The 16955-nt window shown below is 41.5% G+C and overlaps 1 protein-coding gene across 5 annotated transcripts in view; it reads right to left on the bottom strand.

Moving 5' to 3' along the window:
* Positions 1–16955, bottom strand: part of Eya1 (EYA transcriptional coactivator and phosphatase 1) — a 139692-nt gene that overhangs the window by 106426 nt on the left and 16311 nt on the right. For all 5 annotated transcript variants that reach the window (XM_052175936.1, XM_052175937.1, XM_052175938.1 and 2 more), the window contains one exon: positions 4589–4666. In XM_052175936.1, coding sequence (XP_052031896.1) covers positions 4589–4666 — 78 coding nt within the window. The remainder of the gene's footprint in view (positions 1–4588; positions 4667–16955) is intronic.

Here is a 16955-nt window from a genome sequence, read left to right as displayed (position 1 = left end):
GATGCTAGGTGGCAAGCCTATAGACTGAGTTTGACTTCTGGGACCTCCATGGTGGAAGGAGAATTTATTCTTGATAGTTGATCTCTGACCTCTATACAACAGCATATATTTGCATATATATATACATGAGTACACACACACACACACACACAAACACATACAATTAATTAGTTCTCTAATTAACTACTTTGTACAGGTGATGAGTAAGTGAGCAACATCACAGCTGTTTCAAAGCAAAGTAAACAACTCTGCAGTTTTCAAATCCGCACCATGCCTTGGCAAATGGAGCAGTCTCCCCCAACGTCCCCACTGAGAGTAGAAAGGGAATGACAATGGTACCACCAACCTGGCCCTGAGCCTTCTTCTCCTAGCTGACTGTTCTCTATGAGGATGGAAGTGCTTCATTTCTACAGCATTCTGCTTCTGTGGGCTTCACCCCACTCCTCCGGTCACCCACTATTTCCCTCTTCATATAAAGACTCTAGAAAATATGATCTTTCCTAGATCCCACAATGGATTCCTCCATCTTCACCTAAGCTCTGTTCTGGGACCTTGCTTTTCCTATGTATCTTTTCAAAGTAGCAGCTGCCAAGTGTCTTAGATTCAGGAGGTTCTAAGGACCCCAGCCAAGCTCTTGAATCTGGAGAAGCTTTGATTTTCTGTAGCCCCTGAAAGCTCTTTAGCATCTCCACGATGACTACCTCCTAAATGTCCCATGTACTGTGAATGTCTTTAGTATTTGGCAGTATCTCCCAATAGGTTCTAATATCATTATCCTGGAACATCTTTTCTGTCTAGATCTCCACTCTGGCTCAAGACCATAGTCCAAGCTTTTTATTTCTCCATTTCACATCTCAAACCACAAGAACATTGGCCATTTCCTTTCTTCATTTGGGAACATATAACAAGCACCACTAATGCACTCAATATTATCATGTCTTCTGGCACTGTAAGTGTGGCTAATACTAAGAAACTCTTCTCATAGGGCTATACTATAAACAGGAAGACTGATAATGAATAGGAATTTCAAAACTACTGATGAAGGCTAAGCAGGGGAGCACAGAACTAACTGGAGAACTGCGCGGTGCCACCCCACTGGGTTGGAAATTAGGGGAGCTTATTTCTTTCCAGAATGTCCCTTTGTACCCATTTTACGTCTTTTCCAAGGCCATCATGAGATCTTGGACTCTTGACAGTTTGTCTCCTGTCAAGTTATTATTGGCTTGCATCTTCTCTGTTGAGGCAGCTGAAGAAAAGGTTCTATTCTATTATCCCTTTCGAATCCTCTCAGCTCTCTTACCTCTACTTTCCCTCGCATCCTCTCTCCATGTTCTTGACTCTGGATCAAGCCAAAGGTCTTTCCACCTGGGGTGATAAGCCTTAAAGCAGTGGTTCTCAACCTCCCTAGCACCACGACCCTTTAATATAGTTCCCCAGGTTGGGGTGACTCCAGCCATAAAATAGTTTCATTATTACTTCGTGACTATAATTCCGCCACTGTTAGAAAGGATAATGTAAATACCTGTTGTGACGTGTATCTGACATGTGACCCGACAAGCTGAGAATCCCTGCTTTAAAGGGAAACTTGCTGGGTGAACACACGGTCCATGTTCCAGAGCTCCAGCTGTGTCTGGACGTCTGACTGTGTGTCTGTCCTCTTTTATGTTTGTAAGCCGCCTTGCCACGCAGGGCTATTCTCCACAGCATGTTCTCTCTCCCACAACTCTGCACATTCACAGGTCTTGCTAATCCTCACTCTTCAGAGGAAAACACAGACTGAATTCACTACTCACTTATTCCTATGTTACTTTACTGAGCAAAGATGAATGGCCTGCCACAGATATCCAAAGCGCAAAGCTAACAAGGGGCAGAAGCTCTTCAAATTCTGTTACCTTCCCCTAGTACGGCTATTTAATTTGTGATCTAATAATACTATGTTTTAATCTATAAGTGCCATAAATATCAATACATATATATGTATACACACATATATGTATATATGTATATATATATACATATATACATACATATAGAAATAAAGAAACTCTGGAAAATAAACAATAGCAGAAAAAAAACCAATTCAAAATGTATCCCACTACCCAGACACAAGCACCATTTCTGTTCCACTATACATAGAAACACAGTTCTGCAAAGAAATTGCCTTTCCTTAAAAATAAAACCATGATTATACTAAAGATAGTACTGTTTTATTTTATTTTTTATTATTTTATTTTATTTTGGTTTTGTGAGACAGACTTTTTCTGTGTAGCCCTGGTTGTTCTGAAACTCATACTATAAACCTGGCTGGCCTTGAACTCAAAGCTCTGCCTGCCTCTCACTCTGAGTGTTGGGACTAAAGGTACATACGTATCACCATAGGTTTCCAAGATCATATTCTATAGGAGCTTCACTTTCACTTCATAGAACTAAGATTTTCTTCAGGTCATTGTTTTGTTTGTTTGATGTGTGTGTGTGTGTATTGTGTGTGTGGGTGTGTTACACATATACAGTGTATACAAGTATTTATACATGTACATACTTGCACACGGGTATAATAGCTGTGTAGGAATGAATCTGCCATAGACAATGCTTCTTTTAAATTCTTCTCTGCCTTTACTTCTAGCTCAACATTCACATATTATCTTTAATCATCTCTGTTGCAAGGGATTATGTATGCTACATATGTGTGTGTGTGTGTGTGTGAGTGTGTGTGTATGTGTGTGTGTGAATGTGTGTGTGTGTGTGTGTATGTGTGAGTGTGTGTGTGTGTGTGTGTGTTTATGTGTATTTGGGGAGGGGGTTTCTGGCTTCTGGCTTCAATGTTAATAAATTCCAACTTTACCACCCTGTGTACTCCAAAGTTCCCATCTGCAAACTTCTTGAGCTTTAGTGCTTAATGTAACCAGTCTCTTCAGGTATCTCATACCCTCATCCAACATACCCTGAATTACAGGGCCAGACATGCTCCAAGTGTGCCTAGCTCTACCTCTCTCTTACTTGACTGACCCAAAGACCATTGGTCTTATTGGTCTTAGATGACTTAAATGTTACGTCATAAGTGTATCGCACCCCTCATGTTCCCATTCCCATTGCCAGAATTTTACTGCAATTCTTCAATATTTCTCAATAAAATTAATGAAAAACTTTAAAAATGGCCTTTCACTTGGATTCAGGTATCTCCAATTCATTGCCTTTGTGCTCATAACTATGACTAATTAATGTAAGCATCATTCTGTCCTTTAGTGTCTCCCATTGCACAGGGCCTACAACAACTCCAGGCAGAACCTGCTGGTCTCCTTGGACTCTGAGACCATTCCCTCTGTAGTACATCCACATTGCCCACAAAGTACCCATTGGGAATGGCACTGTCAACTCCCATGGCTCTGTGTCCTCTGTACCATGCTGCCCTCCAATGAGGTAGCCAATCGGTCAGTGTCCCCCCTCCATGGTCCCATGAGAACTTTCGCTACTTGTTTCTGAGATCCAGAGTGTAACCATCTAGTCTGGGATGTCTTTCTAATGGTCTACCTTGGCCTGATCTCTACCAGATGTGTACCCATGTGGGCACTCTTCAGCCTTGGCTCTTCCTCAGCCACTGTCAAATCACTGGGATCATTCCTCAGTCGTTCATCCCATTAAGGCCTGAACTGTCACCATTCTCATATGTCTATGAATTTATGATGGCACAAATCACATTGCCTGGGAGGAGCTATATCCCATCACATGTGTTCTGAAAGAAGAAACTCACATAATGCCCTCTGTGATTTTTTGTTGCTCACATCTAAATCATTAGCACCAAAATTGTGTATGTGTACTTAATTGTATATCTGCATGTAAGTTCTTTCCATTGTGATATGTTGTAAATATGATTCTAAGAATTTGACCATCAGTCATAAATCTGAGAAGGCACAGCACTTCTAAAACACAAATCTCAAAAACAGAACAGACCTTAAAACCATAGCAGACAATACAATGAAGATATACAATTTAAGGACTGCCTCTGACAGAAACCATTTTTCAATAAAATAATCCACTCTGGGTGGTGTGGCAAGTGTGTGGCAAAGGTCTCACAGGAGGTTACACCACCATCAAGTTCTTTGGAATATTTCCGTTCTAACCAACATGAAGTGTGTGCTTACTAGATGACAGATGTGAAGTGTGTGTGTGCTGTTTGCTAGAGGATGTGTAAGGAAAACCTAGGAATACCACACTGTTTCACAGAGTCAAGACCCCCTAATACAACCCCCTTCAGGTGAAAGTCAAGCTTGAGGGTACAAAGTCTACTTAGGATGCTTTCAAGAGTCAAATTTTGCCTACGCAGACTTGCATGGTTGGAAAAAAATGATATGAATAGACAAAGAAGCATCATTCACATATAAAGTTAATTTTGTTGAAGAGAGAAGAAGTTTCTTCTTTTATCTATTTATCTTCTTCTTTGGACAAACACATCAGAGGGAATATTTGGAGGAGAGCTATGTCTGGCATCTGTATCTGTGAATACTCACTTACATAAAAACATATACTCATATAATAAACTAGGAAAAACAGCGCTTAGTGAGAATGGGAAAATCTAATTTTTGTTCCTTACCTGAACCTGAGAAACTGTCTAAAGACCCGTCTGCTGCTGTGGAAGCTATTTCGCTGCTGCTCATTGGCTCTGTTTTAACTACAAGAATAAACACACATCATATACTGAATTAGTGGTCATTTGTAAATGTATGGAAAATATAACATTTAAAATAATGAGAAAAAATCGTTTTATAATACAATATTTTCACACTTGGACATAAATCAGATTTTTTTACTAGACACTCTTGAAAAATTCACATGTTAAATTTTTCCTCTATAAGAATGTTTATTTTTCTGTTACAAAATACCCTTTAGATTAGTGGTTCCAACTTTCCTAATGCTGCAACTCAGAGTTTCTCATGCTGTGGCGACGCCAACTATAAAATTATTTCATTGCTACTTTATAACTATAATTTTGCTACTGTTATTGATCATAATGCAAATATCTGATATGTAGAATATTTAGTATGTGACCCCTGTGAGGATTAAGACCCAGAGGTTGAGAAATACTCCTTTAAATGATGAATTAATTTTATTTTTACAGTATATACTTACTAATTTGCTTTTTAGTAAAAATATTGCAAAATATATAACATACAATCTGAAATTACTTCTTGGTGTTTGTACAGAATTTGTTATTTAGCCAACCAATAAGAAGGAAAAATTCAAAAAAGTTTGAAGAAGTAAGGAAAAATAAGTGGCCATTTTTACACCTAGCAGGTTCTATGGTGATTTTGAACATATGTGTTTATATGCACCTACTTTACTACTACTACCACCACTACTACTATACTACTCCTCTCTCTCTCACACACACACATACACACACACACACACACACACTCACACACACTCACTCACACACACTTACACATACACACTCACACATACACTCACACACAGACACATACTTCTTTAGATATCTAGTGTGATGCAGACTCAAAAACTCAACCTTAAGTTAATAAACTCCTATCACCACAACATTTCATATGGTCAATTCATCAATATTTTTGCACTATGAAGAAAAAAAGGAATTTTCCCATTTCAAAATAATGTTGATAGAAGACACTGTGAAGCATATATATGATCTTTTTCTCAATTTAGGGTCTAGAATGTCCACAAAACCCACTCCTAATCGCATGACAGGCTCCTGTATACCACCAACAAAGCCTTACTGCTTCAGAACTTAGCACATCTGCCTTTTCCTCCCTAGGTTCAGAATCCCTTTATTGGAGTCCTATCACTGGACTGCTCTTAACCTATGTGTGAAGATGACTTATTTTCTATTTCAAATGAACTAATACTCTAAATTTGACCTGAAACTCTTATGTTCCCTGAAGTGAGAATATTCAGAGAGAGGCTCCTTCCTCAAAGTAAAACCATTATGGAATGGAAGAAAATAACTCTTTTGTCTCAAGATGTAACCTATCTCTCCAAAACACTAGGCAGAAGACTCATCCAGCTCAAGTCCTGGCCCTGGACATTTTACAGACACAGACACAGATACACGCAGACACACACACACACACACATACACACACACAAAATAGGTTGTTTTCACATGAGCATTATAAGTAGATGGATCAGATAGTCATTTCAGGGAAGACTGTTTCTTGTGATCTTTTGTTGTTGCTGTTGTTGTTGTTGTGTTCTTTTGGTTTTTGAGACAAGGTTTCTCTGTGTAGCCAAGGCTGTCCTGAACTCACTCTGTAGACTAGGCTGTCCTCGAACTCAGAAATCCACCTGCCTCTGCCTCCCAAGTGCTGGGATTACAGGCGTGGCCACCACTGCCCGGCCAGATAGTCATTTCAGAAAAAGTATTTACTTACATGGTTTTTAAACAAAGTTGGGGGAAATACACATACATGCACACAAGCACAACAATGCACACACATACACACACACACACCCAGAAACTAATGGAAATCATTCTGCCTGATTGTTTTCATGTAGACCACACAACAGTGAGACTCAAGCTCTGACTCAAGTTTTTACTTTTCTGCCGGTTGTTTTGGGTTAGAAATCTTAGTTGATGCTAATACATGCTGACAGAAGCCTGCCGTTCCCTTCTTTGCCCCATGCCACCAGCCACCTAATGTTCTTGCTCTTCATAACCACGACATTCCCACCACAGCTGTAGGAAAGCCAACAGTAACTACAAGAGGGTTTCCTGCACAAGATGTCCAAATTATACTCCATGTTCCTTTAAATATCTAACCCAAGGCCCTCATCAAATCATGTGATCACAATTGGTCTAGTCCCCTTTCTAGACAGTGGGAGACTGAACTCTGAACCAGACAACTTTTGCTAAGCAAAAGGGTAGAATGGGGTGAGATCGAAACTGACCATGGAAAATGCCTACCATGGGTCAGCTTTCATAGGATGTTATCATTGTAAGAAACCCTTAGGTCCTTGCAAGGTCTCAGAAACTCCTTAGTCAGGTACTACCTTGTCTCTCTCACACATAAAAACTGAACCTAGAGGCTAGAAAGTACTCAAAACTGCAATTTATTTTGGCAAGTTCCTTTATTCTGAGGCCCCTGACCAAAGCTCAATGAAATGATAATAAGTAGCACTTTGTGAAAGTTAGAGTCAGGAGAAGCCGGCCCAGGCTCAGTGTCACAGGCTGCGGCCTGATTAGAAAGCAGTCCTCTTCCAGTGCCCACCCTTAGAGCTTCCATGCTAGTGAGCTCGCTGGATGATCTCAAGCAGAAATTCCTTGCCAAGAGGTCAAGAAAAGATGAACAACTCTTCTCCTGCCTTGGTTGTTGGTCCAGATTGCTTCTAAGTCTGCCAAATATAAAGTCAACGATTCTATAGCTTGAACTATACAATTACTCTGAGGATGCTTACCTACAACAAAACCCTTCTATCTCTGTTCCCCTGAGATCTACATCCCCTCATGATCACGCTCAATCACGGGGCAACTCTTACTCCCACCAGGAGCTTCAATTGTTCTTGAAATCCATTAAAACTAGGCAAAAAAGAAAGGAAGGGAAGATGATACTCTCTTTGAGGTCCCAAGATCATTGCCTTTTTGCTGTCATTCAAATACAGCCATCTATACACTAAAAACCATAGTCCCACTGAATCTAGATTCTAAAAAGGCTCTCTGTTAAAGAGGAGATGATTTCCAAAGAGTAACTACCAGGATGTGCATGATTCTATCAGACCTGTAATCGAATACTTTGATCACAGAAGCCTAATGATTTATTGTGATGTAAGATATTCTCTGAGGGGCTGGAGAGATGGCTCAGTGGATAAGACGCTTGCTATGTAGCCTGAATACCTGAGTTCATATCTGCAGAATAAACTATGCATGGCAGCATGCACTTGTAACCTCAGCGCTGAAGACAGAGTGAAGACAGGTAGATCCCAAGGGGTCTCTAGCCAGACAATCTAGTCTATACAGGGAGCTTCCGGTTTAATGAGAGACCCTGTCTTAAAGGTAAAGTAGAGAAGACACTCCACATCAATACTTGGTCTACACAGGCACACACATGGGTGAGTACACACACATGGATACTATACAACACACACACACCCACACACACAAGTTCATGAAGGACACTTCCTCCCCAAAAGAAAAAAAAACTGATCTAATTATTCTGGCTTTTTTAAGGGCAGTTATACACCAACTGAAGAACTGAAGAGACAAAGACAATATGTGTCCACTTAAATCTTACCCACTCCATCTTACCCGAGTGATCGCACAGGCTATAAGCTTCAAAGAAGAGGTCTCCTAAGCTTCAAGTTTTTAATACTATGTGCTGACTTTTTATAAAGGGTACTGTACTACAGAGTAGCCTTTTTTCTTTTTTTCTGTTATTGACAGTTCTATATCTCCCTTTTCCTCTGCTACCAGTTCTGGCTTGACATCTGTCCCTGGGCAACTGACTCATAGTTCTTTGAAGTATTCATAAATTTCATCACACGACTGCACACGGCAGACCTCAGCTATGCTGGGCCATCACTGTGTTTCCGATGTCCCACAGACATCTGTCTCCTTTGTGCATCAGTGCTGGGGTCAGAATCACCTGCTGCTGGGTTTCCTACAATTTCATTCTTTGGACCTAATCATCTTTCTCACATGATTTTTTTAAAATTATTTGTTACCAAATATAATACGGATTCACAAAATGTTATGAGAAAGATCTGGTACCAAGAAGGAGCTGAAAAATATGTTCACTGTCATCACTAGTAGAAACAGCAAGCAGTATAAATTCTGCTCTGTGGAACACCCATCTCTTTTGTACTGGAAAGAAGAAATACTATGATATAACCTCAAATACAGAGTTGAAACTCACAGCTTATTACTAACAGTACTTCAATCTAACTTTACCACCAAGAACGCAAACCTAGACTAAGGTGCTTAGTGCTGGGTACCTCACTTTCCTCCTCTGTTACTGGGTATTGTGTATGCAGATGAGAATAAAGAAAGATAAAGATTATAATCCTTTCAGCAGCATACTTGATTGGGGCCGTAATCACCTTTGCTCTCCTTACAGTATCTCTTTAAGCACGAAAAATTAAAATATTTTTCTCCCACTGGTTGAGTTGCAGTCTAGGAAAATACTGTGCCATGGAACTGCATCCCTGGCTCCAAAAGCATTTTTGAAGGCACATAAAACACTGCTAAGATCGACCAGAAGCCCAGATTAAAGTCAAGCTTATGCTGCCAAAAGAAACGCGAGGATCTAACGGGAAAAAACAATCAGCGGGCCTTCCCTGAGGAATGTCAAATCAAATTAAATAAGGTTTCTTAGGAATAACTCAAGGAGGTAGGACTTAACTGTGATTACATTAAGAAAGCTTGTGCCGTGGACATTACTGTCGTCAGCACAGGCTTCTCCTGAAGAAGCAGGTCAGCAGAAGGAGGACGGGGCAGGGGCTAGCAGTGAGCAGCAATTTCAGAATAAATGTGGAAATTCTACCATTCTTCACCAAGTAAGCTGACCCCTGAAAACAAGAACCTCTCTTTTTATACTGTAGGTGGAGAGTCTTGACTATCAAACCACTGCAACGTGGGGAGATTAGCTGTGACAGCAGTCAGCCAACGAGGCCCGCGCTGTGATTCCAGGCTCGCCGACTTCTGGATGAACTTTAAATGTTATGGCCATGAAAACACATCTCCAAACTAACAGGGCAATCAGGGAAGTGTTCAACCCATTTGATGAGTGATAATTCTCCCATGTATAAGTTCAGACCTAAAGGAGAGCTCTGCTGGCTGGGTCTGTGCCAGCCTGTGCTTGATGGATTTGCCCAGAAAAACACATGGATGTGGAACAGCATCAGGCTGGGCACACATCAGCCCTGAATCCTCCCCCTCATCTCCAGTTCTCCTCCCCAGTCAGCATCTAAATTCATCTTCCTGCGGTTCTTGGGTTAGCATAAGCCCAGATACACAGGGACTTGAGAAACCCGTTTGACAATCCTGTTTCCCATGGTTCCTTCCTCTCAATTGAGACTAAAACTACATCACCTCCAAGAAACATCCCATTTTCCTCATTTACTCCCTTCCCCCGCACTCACTCAGAACACGCATCAAAACAGCAGGCTTGCCAAAGCCCTGTCTGTCCTTCCCCTCCAACCTCATCAGCCTCACGTGGCAAGTGTGGAACCCAGGGCCTGCCCTGTCACGTCTCCACTCCGTGTGCTGTGTGGTCTCATGTTTCCTAGCGAATTGTTATCAAATCTAATCACAGAACGGTCCACTTCCATTGCCCACTCTTCAGCCAGCGGCTCTGCACGGTGAGCAAGATGGAGCAGGCCCAGGGAGCACGCTGGGGGACTTCACAGAAACAGTCTTTTCTTTTTTTCAGTCCCTTGAGATATCCCATCATGGGGCAGTCTCTGTTTTCCATTTCTTGCCAAGTATCTGTAACATCTTCATTGATTCTTTCCCACATTCCTCGGTCTATAAACCACACCTCATTCCTCACCCTTGTGTCCTCACCAACTATTTTATAGAGAATAGTGAGGCAGCATTAAATTTTCCCTCTTCCTGCAACATGCCGGCTGATTAACTTCAGTGAAAAGTTCCCAGCACCGGGCTCCTCTGGTCTCTCCTGCAGGCTTCCTTTGCAGTGATGCCCTACTGCTTGGCTTCAAGGATGTTCTCACAAAGCAGGGTCTCTCTACCCAGGGCCATGGGCGGACTCCCAGAACACAGCAGGACCCTAAGCTACCATGTGCTCTGCCCTGCCTCCCCCACTGTCCATGAATTGCCTCTCAGCTGCGATCCTTGCAGGCTGTCCCCTGGGCACTTGCTTTTAAATGTCAGCATCAACTGCCTTTTTTTCCTCCACTGATCACGCAGTTACTTCCTTACATGGCTTTTCCCAATTTCTCACCTTAAACTTTTCTTGGTTTTACTTGTTTAAGCCTTCTAAATAAACCATTTTCTGTAACAGTTTTCAGTCATTGATTCCCTTTTTTCTACTGTATTATCTTTCCTTTTCTCCCAGATTGCTTGTCTCTGTCTATTCTGGGGTTCCATAATTCTACCTCCTTCCCACCTCACTCGTTTTCCATCACAATAATGTTTCTTGCCATTCATACCTTTTAAAAATGATTTTTATATAGACAACTCCTCAATCTCCATCCACATATACACAGTGTTGTCATAGAAACAAATCATCTGGTTTAAACCTGACTCACAGCCTGACCAAACACACCACCACCTCCCTCAGAAGCCTCAGCTGTCATGTCACAAAGACCGGACGTTTCCCTTTTGGTTGGATTTCTTCTGCCGCCACGTTTCTTAGATCCCACTACCAAGCATGATGGCTTGGATCTTGAGTATGCCTCAGAGACTAATGAAGAGACATGATCTCCTCTGGATGATGCTCCTGAAGGATGTAAATTTTAATTTTGTTATTCTTCATATCTTTTCATGTCCGCACCATGAGATGAGTGATTTTTCCTGTACCATGTGTTCCAACCATGATGAAGTGCCCTTCCTCTGACCAGAACCTGAAAAGCCGTGGTGTGGCCCACTGGGACACTGGTAGAGTGCCTGCCTAGTGCGCAGAACACTCTGGCTTCTGTCTCTGAAAATGAAGGTGGGGGGTGGGGGAGTAGTGTAGAGTTCTTCTGTTCTTGAACTCATAAAATACAAAGTCCAAATACCTTTCTTCCTAGATACCTCGGGTAATTTTTTACAACGATAGGAAGCTGATCAAATCTAAAACTTCTACCACTGTATTCTTTTCCATCGACCTTCTAACTCTCATGGTCATTCACCTTCCTGATCACCTTCTGCCTCTTACAAAGGTGGGAAGATTGGAGCAGCGATCTCCAATCTCTCGACGGTATATAATTGAAGTCAATTATATATTTTAGTGGGGCACCTCACTTCCAGAAGATCCTGCTATACCACTCCTGGGCATATACCCAGAGGATTCCCCACCATGTAATAAGGATACATGCTCTACTATGTTCATAGCAGCCCTATTTATAATTGCCAGATGCTGGAAAGAACCCAGGTATCCCTCAACAGAAGAGTGGATGCAAAAAATGTGGTATATCTACACAATGGAGTACTATTCAGCCATTAGAAACAATGAATTCATGAAATTCTTAGACAAATGGATGGAGCTAGAGAACATCATACTAAGTGAGGTAACCCAGACTCAAAAGGTGAATCATGGTATGCACTCACTAATAAGTGGATATTAACCTAGAAAACTGGAATACCCAAAACATAATCCACACATCAAATGAGGTACAAGAAGAAAGGAGGAGTGGCCCCTGGTTCTGGAAAGACTCAGTGAAGCAGTATTCGGCAAAACCAGAACAGGGAAGTGGAAAGGGGTGGGTGGGAGGACAGGGGAAGAGAAGGGGGCTTGCGGGACTTTCGGGGAGTGGGGGGCTAGAAAAGGGGAAATCATTTGAAATGTAAATAAATTATATCGAATAAAAAACTTAAAAAAAAATAAATAAATATATTTTAGTGGTCTAGATTTGTATAATACTTCTGGCACTAAGGTCTTAGGTAGATACACAATAGGCATAAATGAAGTTCTTACAAAGCAAACAGTCTAATCTCATTGTCCTGACTCTGTGTGACACTATAGTTTATGTGCTATAAAGAAGGACCCCCATGCCCCACGTGCCCCTATAAACAGAAACTTAAACCACAGTGGCCAGTGCTTTCTCCCAACTCTAGCTTGGTCAGTCTCTTAACTGCTGACATTAAATATTGGATAAGTTTTCCATGGCTGAATTATACATTTCAAGTTTCATTTAAAAATCCCACTGAGTCTTCCTTAAAGAAGTCTATGACTATGACTTAAGCATAATTGTTTCTCTTTGAACTTTAAAGCCTGTGTCTGTGCTCTTTTCAGGAAATATATATACATACATATACATATATACATATACATACATACATATACATATATATATACATACACATACATACAGATAGCTAGATATAGATATATAGACATATAGACATATAGATATATAGATATCTACTTCAACCCCACTTCATACCTCATAGTCTTATCCATCTTGATTTATGATAAATTTTTTCATAACAGGAGAAACATTTTTAAATTGTTCTCTTGACACACTCAGGCCAATGCATGGCTCACAGAACTCAGTAGTTGTAGAAGGAACAGAACAAGTTAAGAGGTGCACCCACCTGAAGACATGTTTCACTTAACTTAAACCATTGAGCACACTGCTCAGGCAAATATAAATATCACTGAAATCTAGGACAACTTCGATCCTCTCCTGCATTATCACTCTGGGAACTTATATGCAAGTTCTTTCATTAAATGATCTTATGGACAGGATATACAGACAACACTTGCGCCATTTGAAATCAGGTACAATTTGAACATGATTATAAAATAATATGTCTTTGGGTGTTTGTTTAGAGTATGCCCTTCCTGATGTAGGAAGGAGACAGGTAAATAAATAAATTATCATAGTTTGGATAATAATTATGCCATAGAGATCAAAGAGAGAAAAACAGCCTAGTAATGGTTCAGGTTCAATGATATCACTTATCCATTCAAAAGCTCTTTTTCTTAAACCATAGGCAAAAGTGAAAATACATGTTTTTGAAAAAGAACTGCACCAAATGGTACAAAAAGAAACAAATGGCACCAAATGAAAGGTGACAAAAATGAATAAAATTCTACACAATAAATTAAAGTGGAAAATCTTCCTAAATGTATATTTTATATACCTGACTGAACCGCACTAATCTACCATGTTACTTTTCCTTACCAAAAAAGCACATACAGCTGTGCCTCCCACCTTGCTTCCAGGAGGCTCTCTCAGAAATGAGGCACCTCTCTGTGTTTGGACTGAAACTACAGCTTGACATCCTCTAGGGACTAAAGTCATCTTCTCTGTCTACCAAGAGGGGAGAAAAATATTAACTCTTCGAAAGGAGCACAGCTTGTGCAGCCGTAGACTAGCAAGCCATGGTTACCACACTTGACCATAAGAGTATTCCTGGTGTGCAATGTCTCCCATTGGCTCAGGAACTGGGTATTTGCATGCTAGCAGGTAGGCTTCTGGGAAACGGCTGCATTCTGAGGACTCGAACCAATCAATCAAGGCATCAGTCCTTCCACTGATGGTCTTAGAATACTGCAGCATCACTGGGAAGTGGTGGAAGGTAAGAAATGGGGTCTAGATGAATGAAGACGGAAACTAGGGGTCTGTTCTAGAAAGGCAGCCCTTGCCACTTGGCCCCTTTTCTCTTCCTCTAGACCACAGTGATCTGAATAAATCGGCTGTGGAATGCACGCCTTCCAACAATGATGCTCTCTCTCACCTCTGACTCAGGTACATGCAGCCAGCTGATCACAAAATGAAACCTTTGAAACTAAAAGCCAAAATGCAATCTTCCTCCCTAGCTGGAAGATTCAGTTACTTGTGTCAGGCATTTCATCATAGTAAGGAAAATGTAACCAGCACACATAGTCGAGAGGAAATGGTAGGGAACTTTAAGACCCAGTAGTCACAGATACAGAGCTTGTGAAGAGGCTGAGGCTGGAGACCCTCTTGTAGTAGTAGTAGAAAAAGAAGAAGAAGAAGAAGAAGAAGAAGAAGAAGAAGAAGAAGAAGAAGAAGAAGAAGAAGAAGAAGAAGAAGAAGAAGAAGACGACGACGACGACACAGTGAATGCAGGCTCTCTTGACAGGTCCTTCACAGCACTAATTAGCTTTTTTTTTTCACAGTATTCTTGCCCCCACTGGCTCAGGTTCCCAACACATGAAACCCTGGACAGACCGAGACCAACCTGGAGCTCACAATCCAAACATTCCCTGAACATGGTGCCAGCTTGCAACCCATAGCACTCTCACAGTATTGGCTGGTCCCTTGCTCAAAATACTCACTGGCTTCTTCTACTGGCCCAGAAGTTCAAATTCCTCAGCCTGATACTCAGGGTCAGAGCTAGCTCCAGTAGACTCCCCCAGTACTATCTCCTATCAATTCCTTCTGCCGCCCAACCTTTCTCATCCCAGGGCCTGAGACTATCCTACCTTTGTTCACACCGCTCCCTCATTAGTGAGCATTCCAGCTCTTCCCCACCTATTCAAATTCTACCCATCCCCTAAGGGCTCAGATTCCACCTCGGCCTTGAAGCTCCGCCAGGACCTAGCGAGCTGAAGAGCTCTTTCTTCTGAACTCTGAGGGCACTCTTGTTTTCACCCGTGGCTCCTAGCCTTCTTGAGAACGAAGCCCTTTTTATGACACCAAAATATTTCAGAACCCAAGGATAGCTTCTTTCTGATCTGCTGATGGAGAAAGTGCGGAGTCACAAAATGCAGTGAAGCTAAGGCTGCAAGCTTTGCATTTGAACAGAGTAGCTGCATGCACTCATTCCTGCAGGAAAAGGCTATGCCTGTGACTTGCTAAAGGCTCACCAAATACACGAATTTGACTCTAAACACAAAACAGTGTTCTCACCTTCAGCCTGTAACGCTCCTGCACTGCATCATGGCCTTAGTCTCCAAAACCTATTTTGGAATATTATTGTCCTTCAGATTTTTACCAAAAGTCAGAGTTTGTATCTCCCTCAATGAGACCATGAGCTCCTTAAGTCAGGGTCCCCTGATATTTTTAGTTGAACTGCTGAGTTCCTTCACAATGCTTTGTGCACAGTAAAAACTTTCTTCTCTCCTTCTGTCCCCAGTATTGTCTGAAGAAGTTTACAAGAGTGTAGAAAGGTTGGAAGGACTACCCGGTGAATCACCATAACCAACCACTTAGAGTCATTAATTAATATTTTACTGCTGTGCTCAGGTGACCAAGCTAGGAGGCAGCTAAGCTTTCCTGTATCTGTCCTCAAGAAGAAGAGAGGAGGAGGAAGAGGAGGAGGAGGAGGAGGAGGAGGAGGAGGAGGAGGAGGAGGAGAAGGAAGAGGAGGAGGAGGAGGAGGAAGAGGAGGAAGAGGAGGAGGAGAAATCTTGTTTTTCATCTATCCTCAAATACGTTGCATATGTCAACGATTTCTTCCAAACATTTCATCATTTACATCATTAGCGTCCGTGTTTGTTTATGGCTCTTCCTTCTTTCAGTAAAATTATCCAGACTGCAAGGTGCAGGTTTTAAATGTGCCCTTCGACGATTCCCAGCAGACACCAGCCTTTAGAAACCAAAGTGCAAGCTACATATGCGCTTTAGCTCACTATAAGGGAAACACAACACAGTGGTAAAAAACGAAAAAGTCCCATGCTAAGAATTTAGCAATATAGCAGTCTCCATTTCTGACATAAACAATGCCTTGTGTAGCTTTTAAAATGGAGGAGTAATAATTCATTACACAGTTATTATGTGTTAAGCAGCTCTTGTGTGGTCAGTGTGTACTGAGCACTTTACAAGGCAGCAATAACTCCTCCACTCCCCCATGGCAAGCTTAAAGAGCACGCATTATACTTGTATCCTTTCAAAGATGTGAAAATTGCAGCCTAAAGATATTCAGTAACAGCCCGAGAGATCACATGGCTGGTTTCTCACTGTTGCAGTTAATTTCTCTTCTATAAACCTGAAGAGTTTGATGTTTCTTAAGTAGAGTTTTCTCACCCTGGACTGCTCCTCTAGCTAGATAGAGATAAACCAAAGGTGGCACTGAACAGGCTAGTCAGAGAACACCAGGGCACCGAGGAGAAGTGTATCAGTGTATGTTACAAATTAGCAGATGGTAAAATCAACCAGTGTTTGAAGATTGGAAGCAGATGATCTGGCTCAGACTCAGAATCTCAATCATATCAATATGGAAGCATGGTTTATTTGCCCAAAATGCAATCAAGCCACCAAATGATTAGTACCCCTTTCCTGTCTTTTACTAAGCCCCAGGAGCTCCCAGATTGCTCACACTCAATATTAACTGAGTGAGTGCTATTAAGTGTATGAAG

The sequence above is a fragment of the Apodemus sylvaticus genome, chromosome 3 (genome assembly GCF_947179515.1).
Source record: "Apodemus sylvaticus chromosome 3, mApoSyl1.1, whole genome shotgun sequence".
Lineage (NCBI taxonomy): Eukaryota > Metazoa > Chordata > Mammalia > Rodentia > Muridae > Apodemus > Apodemus sylvaticus.
Note: the sequence above shows the minus strand (reverse complement) of the source record. Positions and strands in the feature narration are given on the sequence as shown.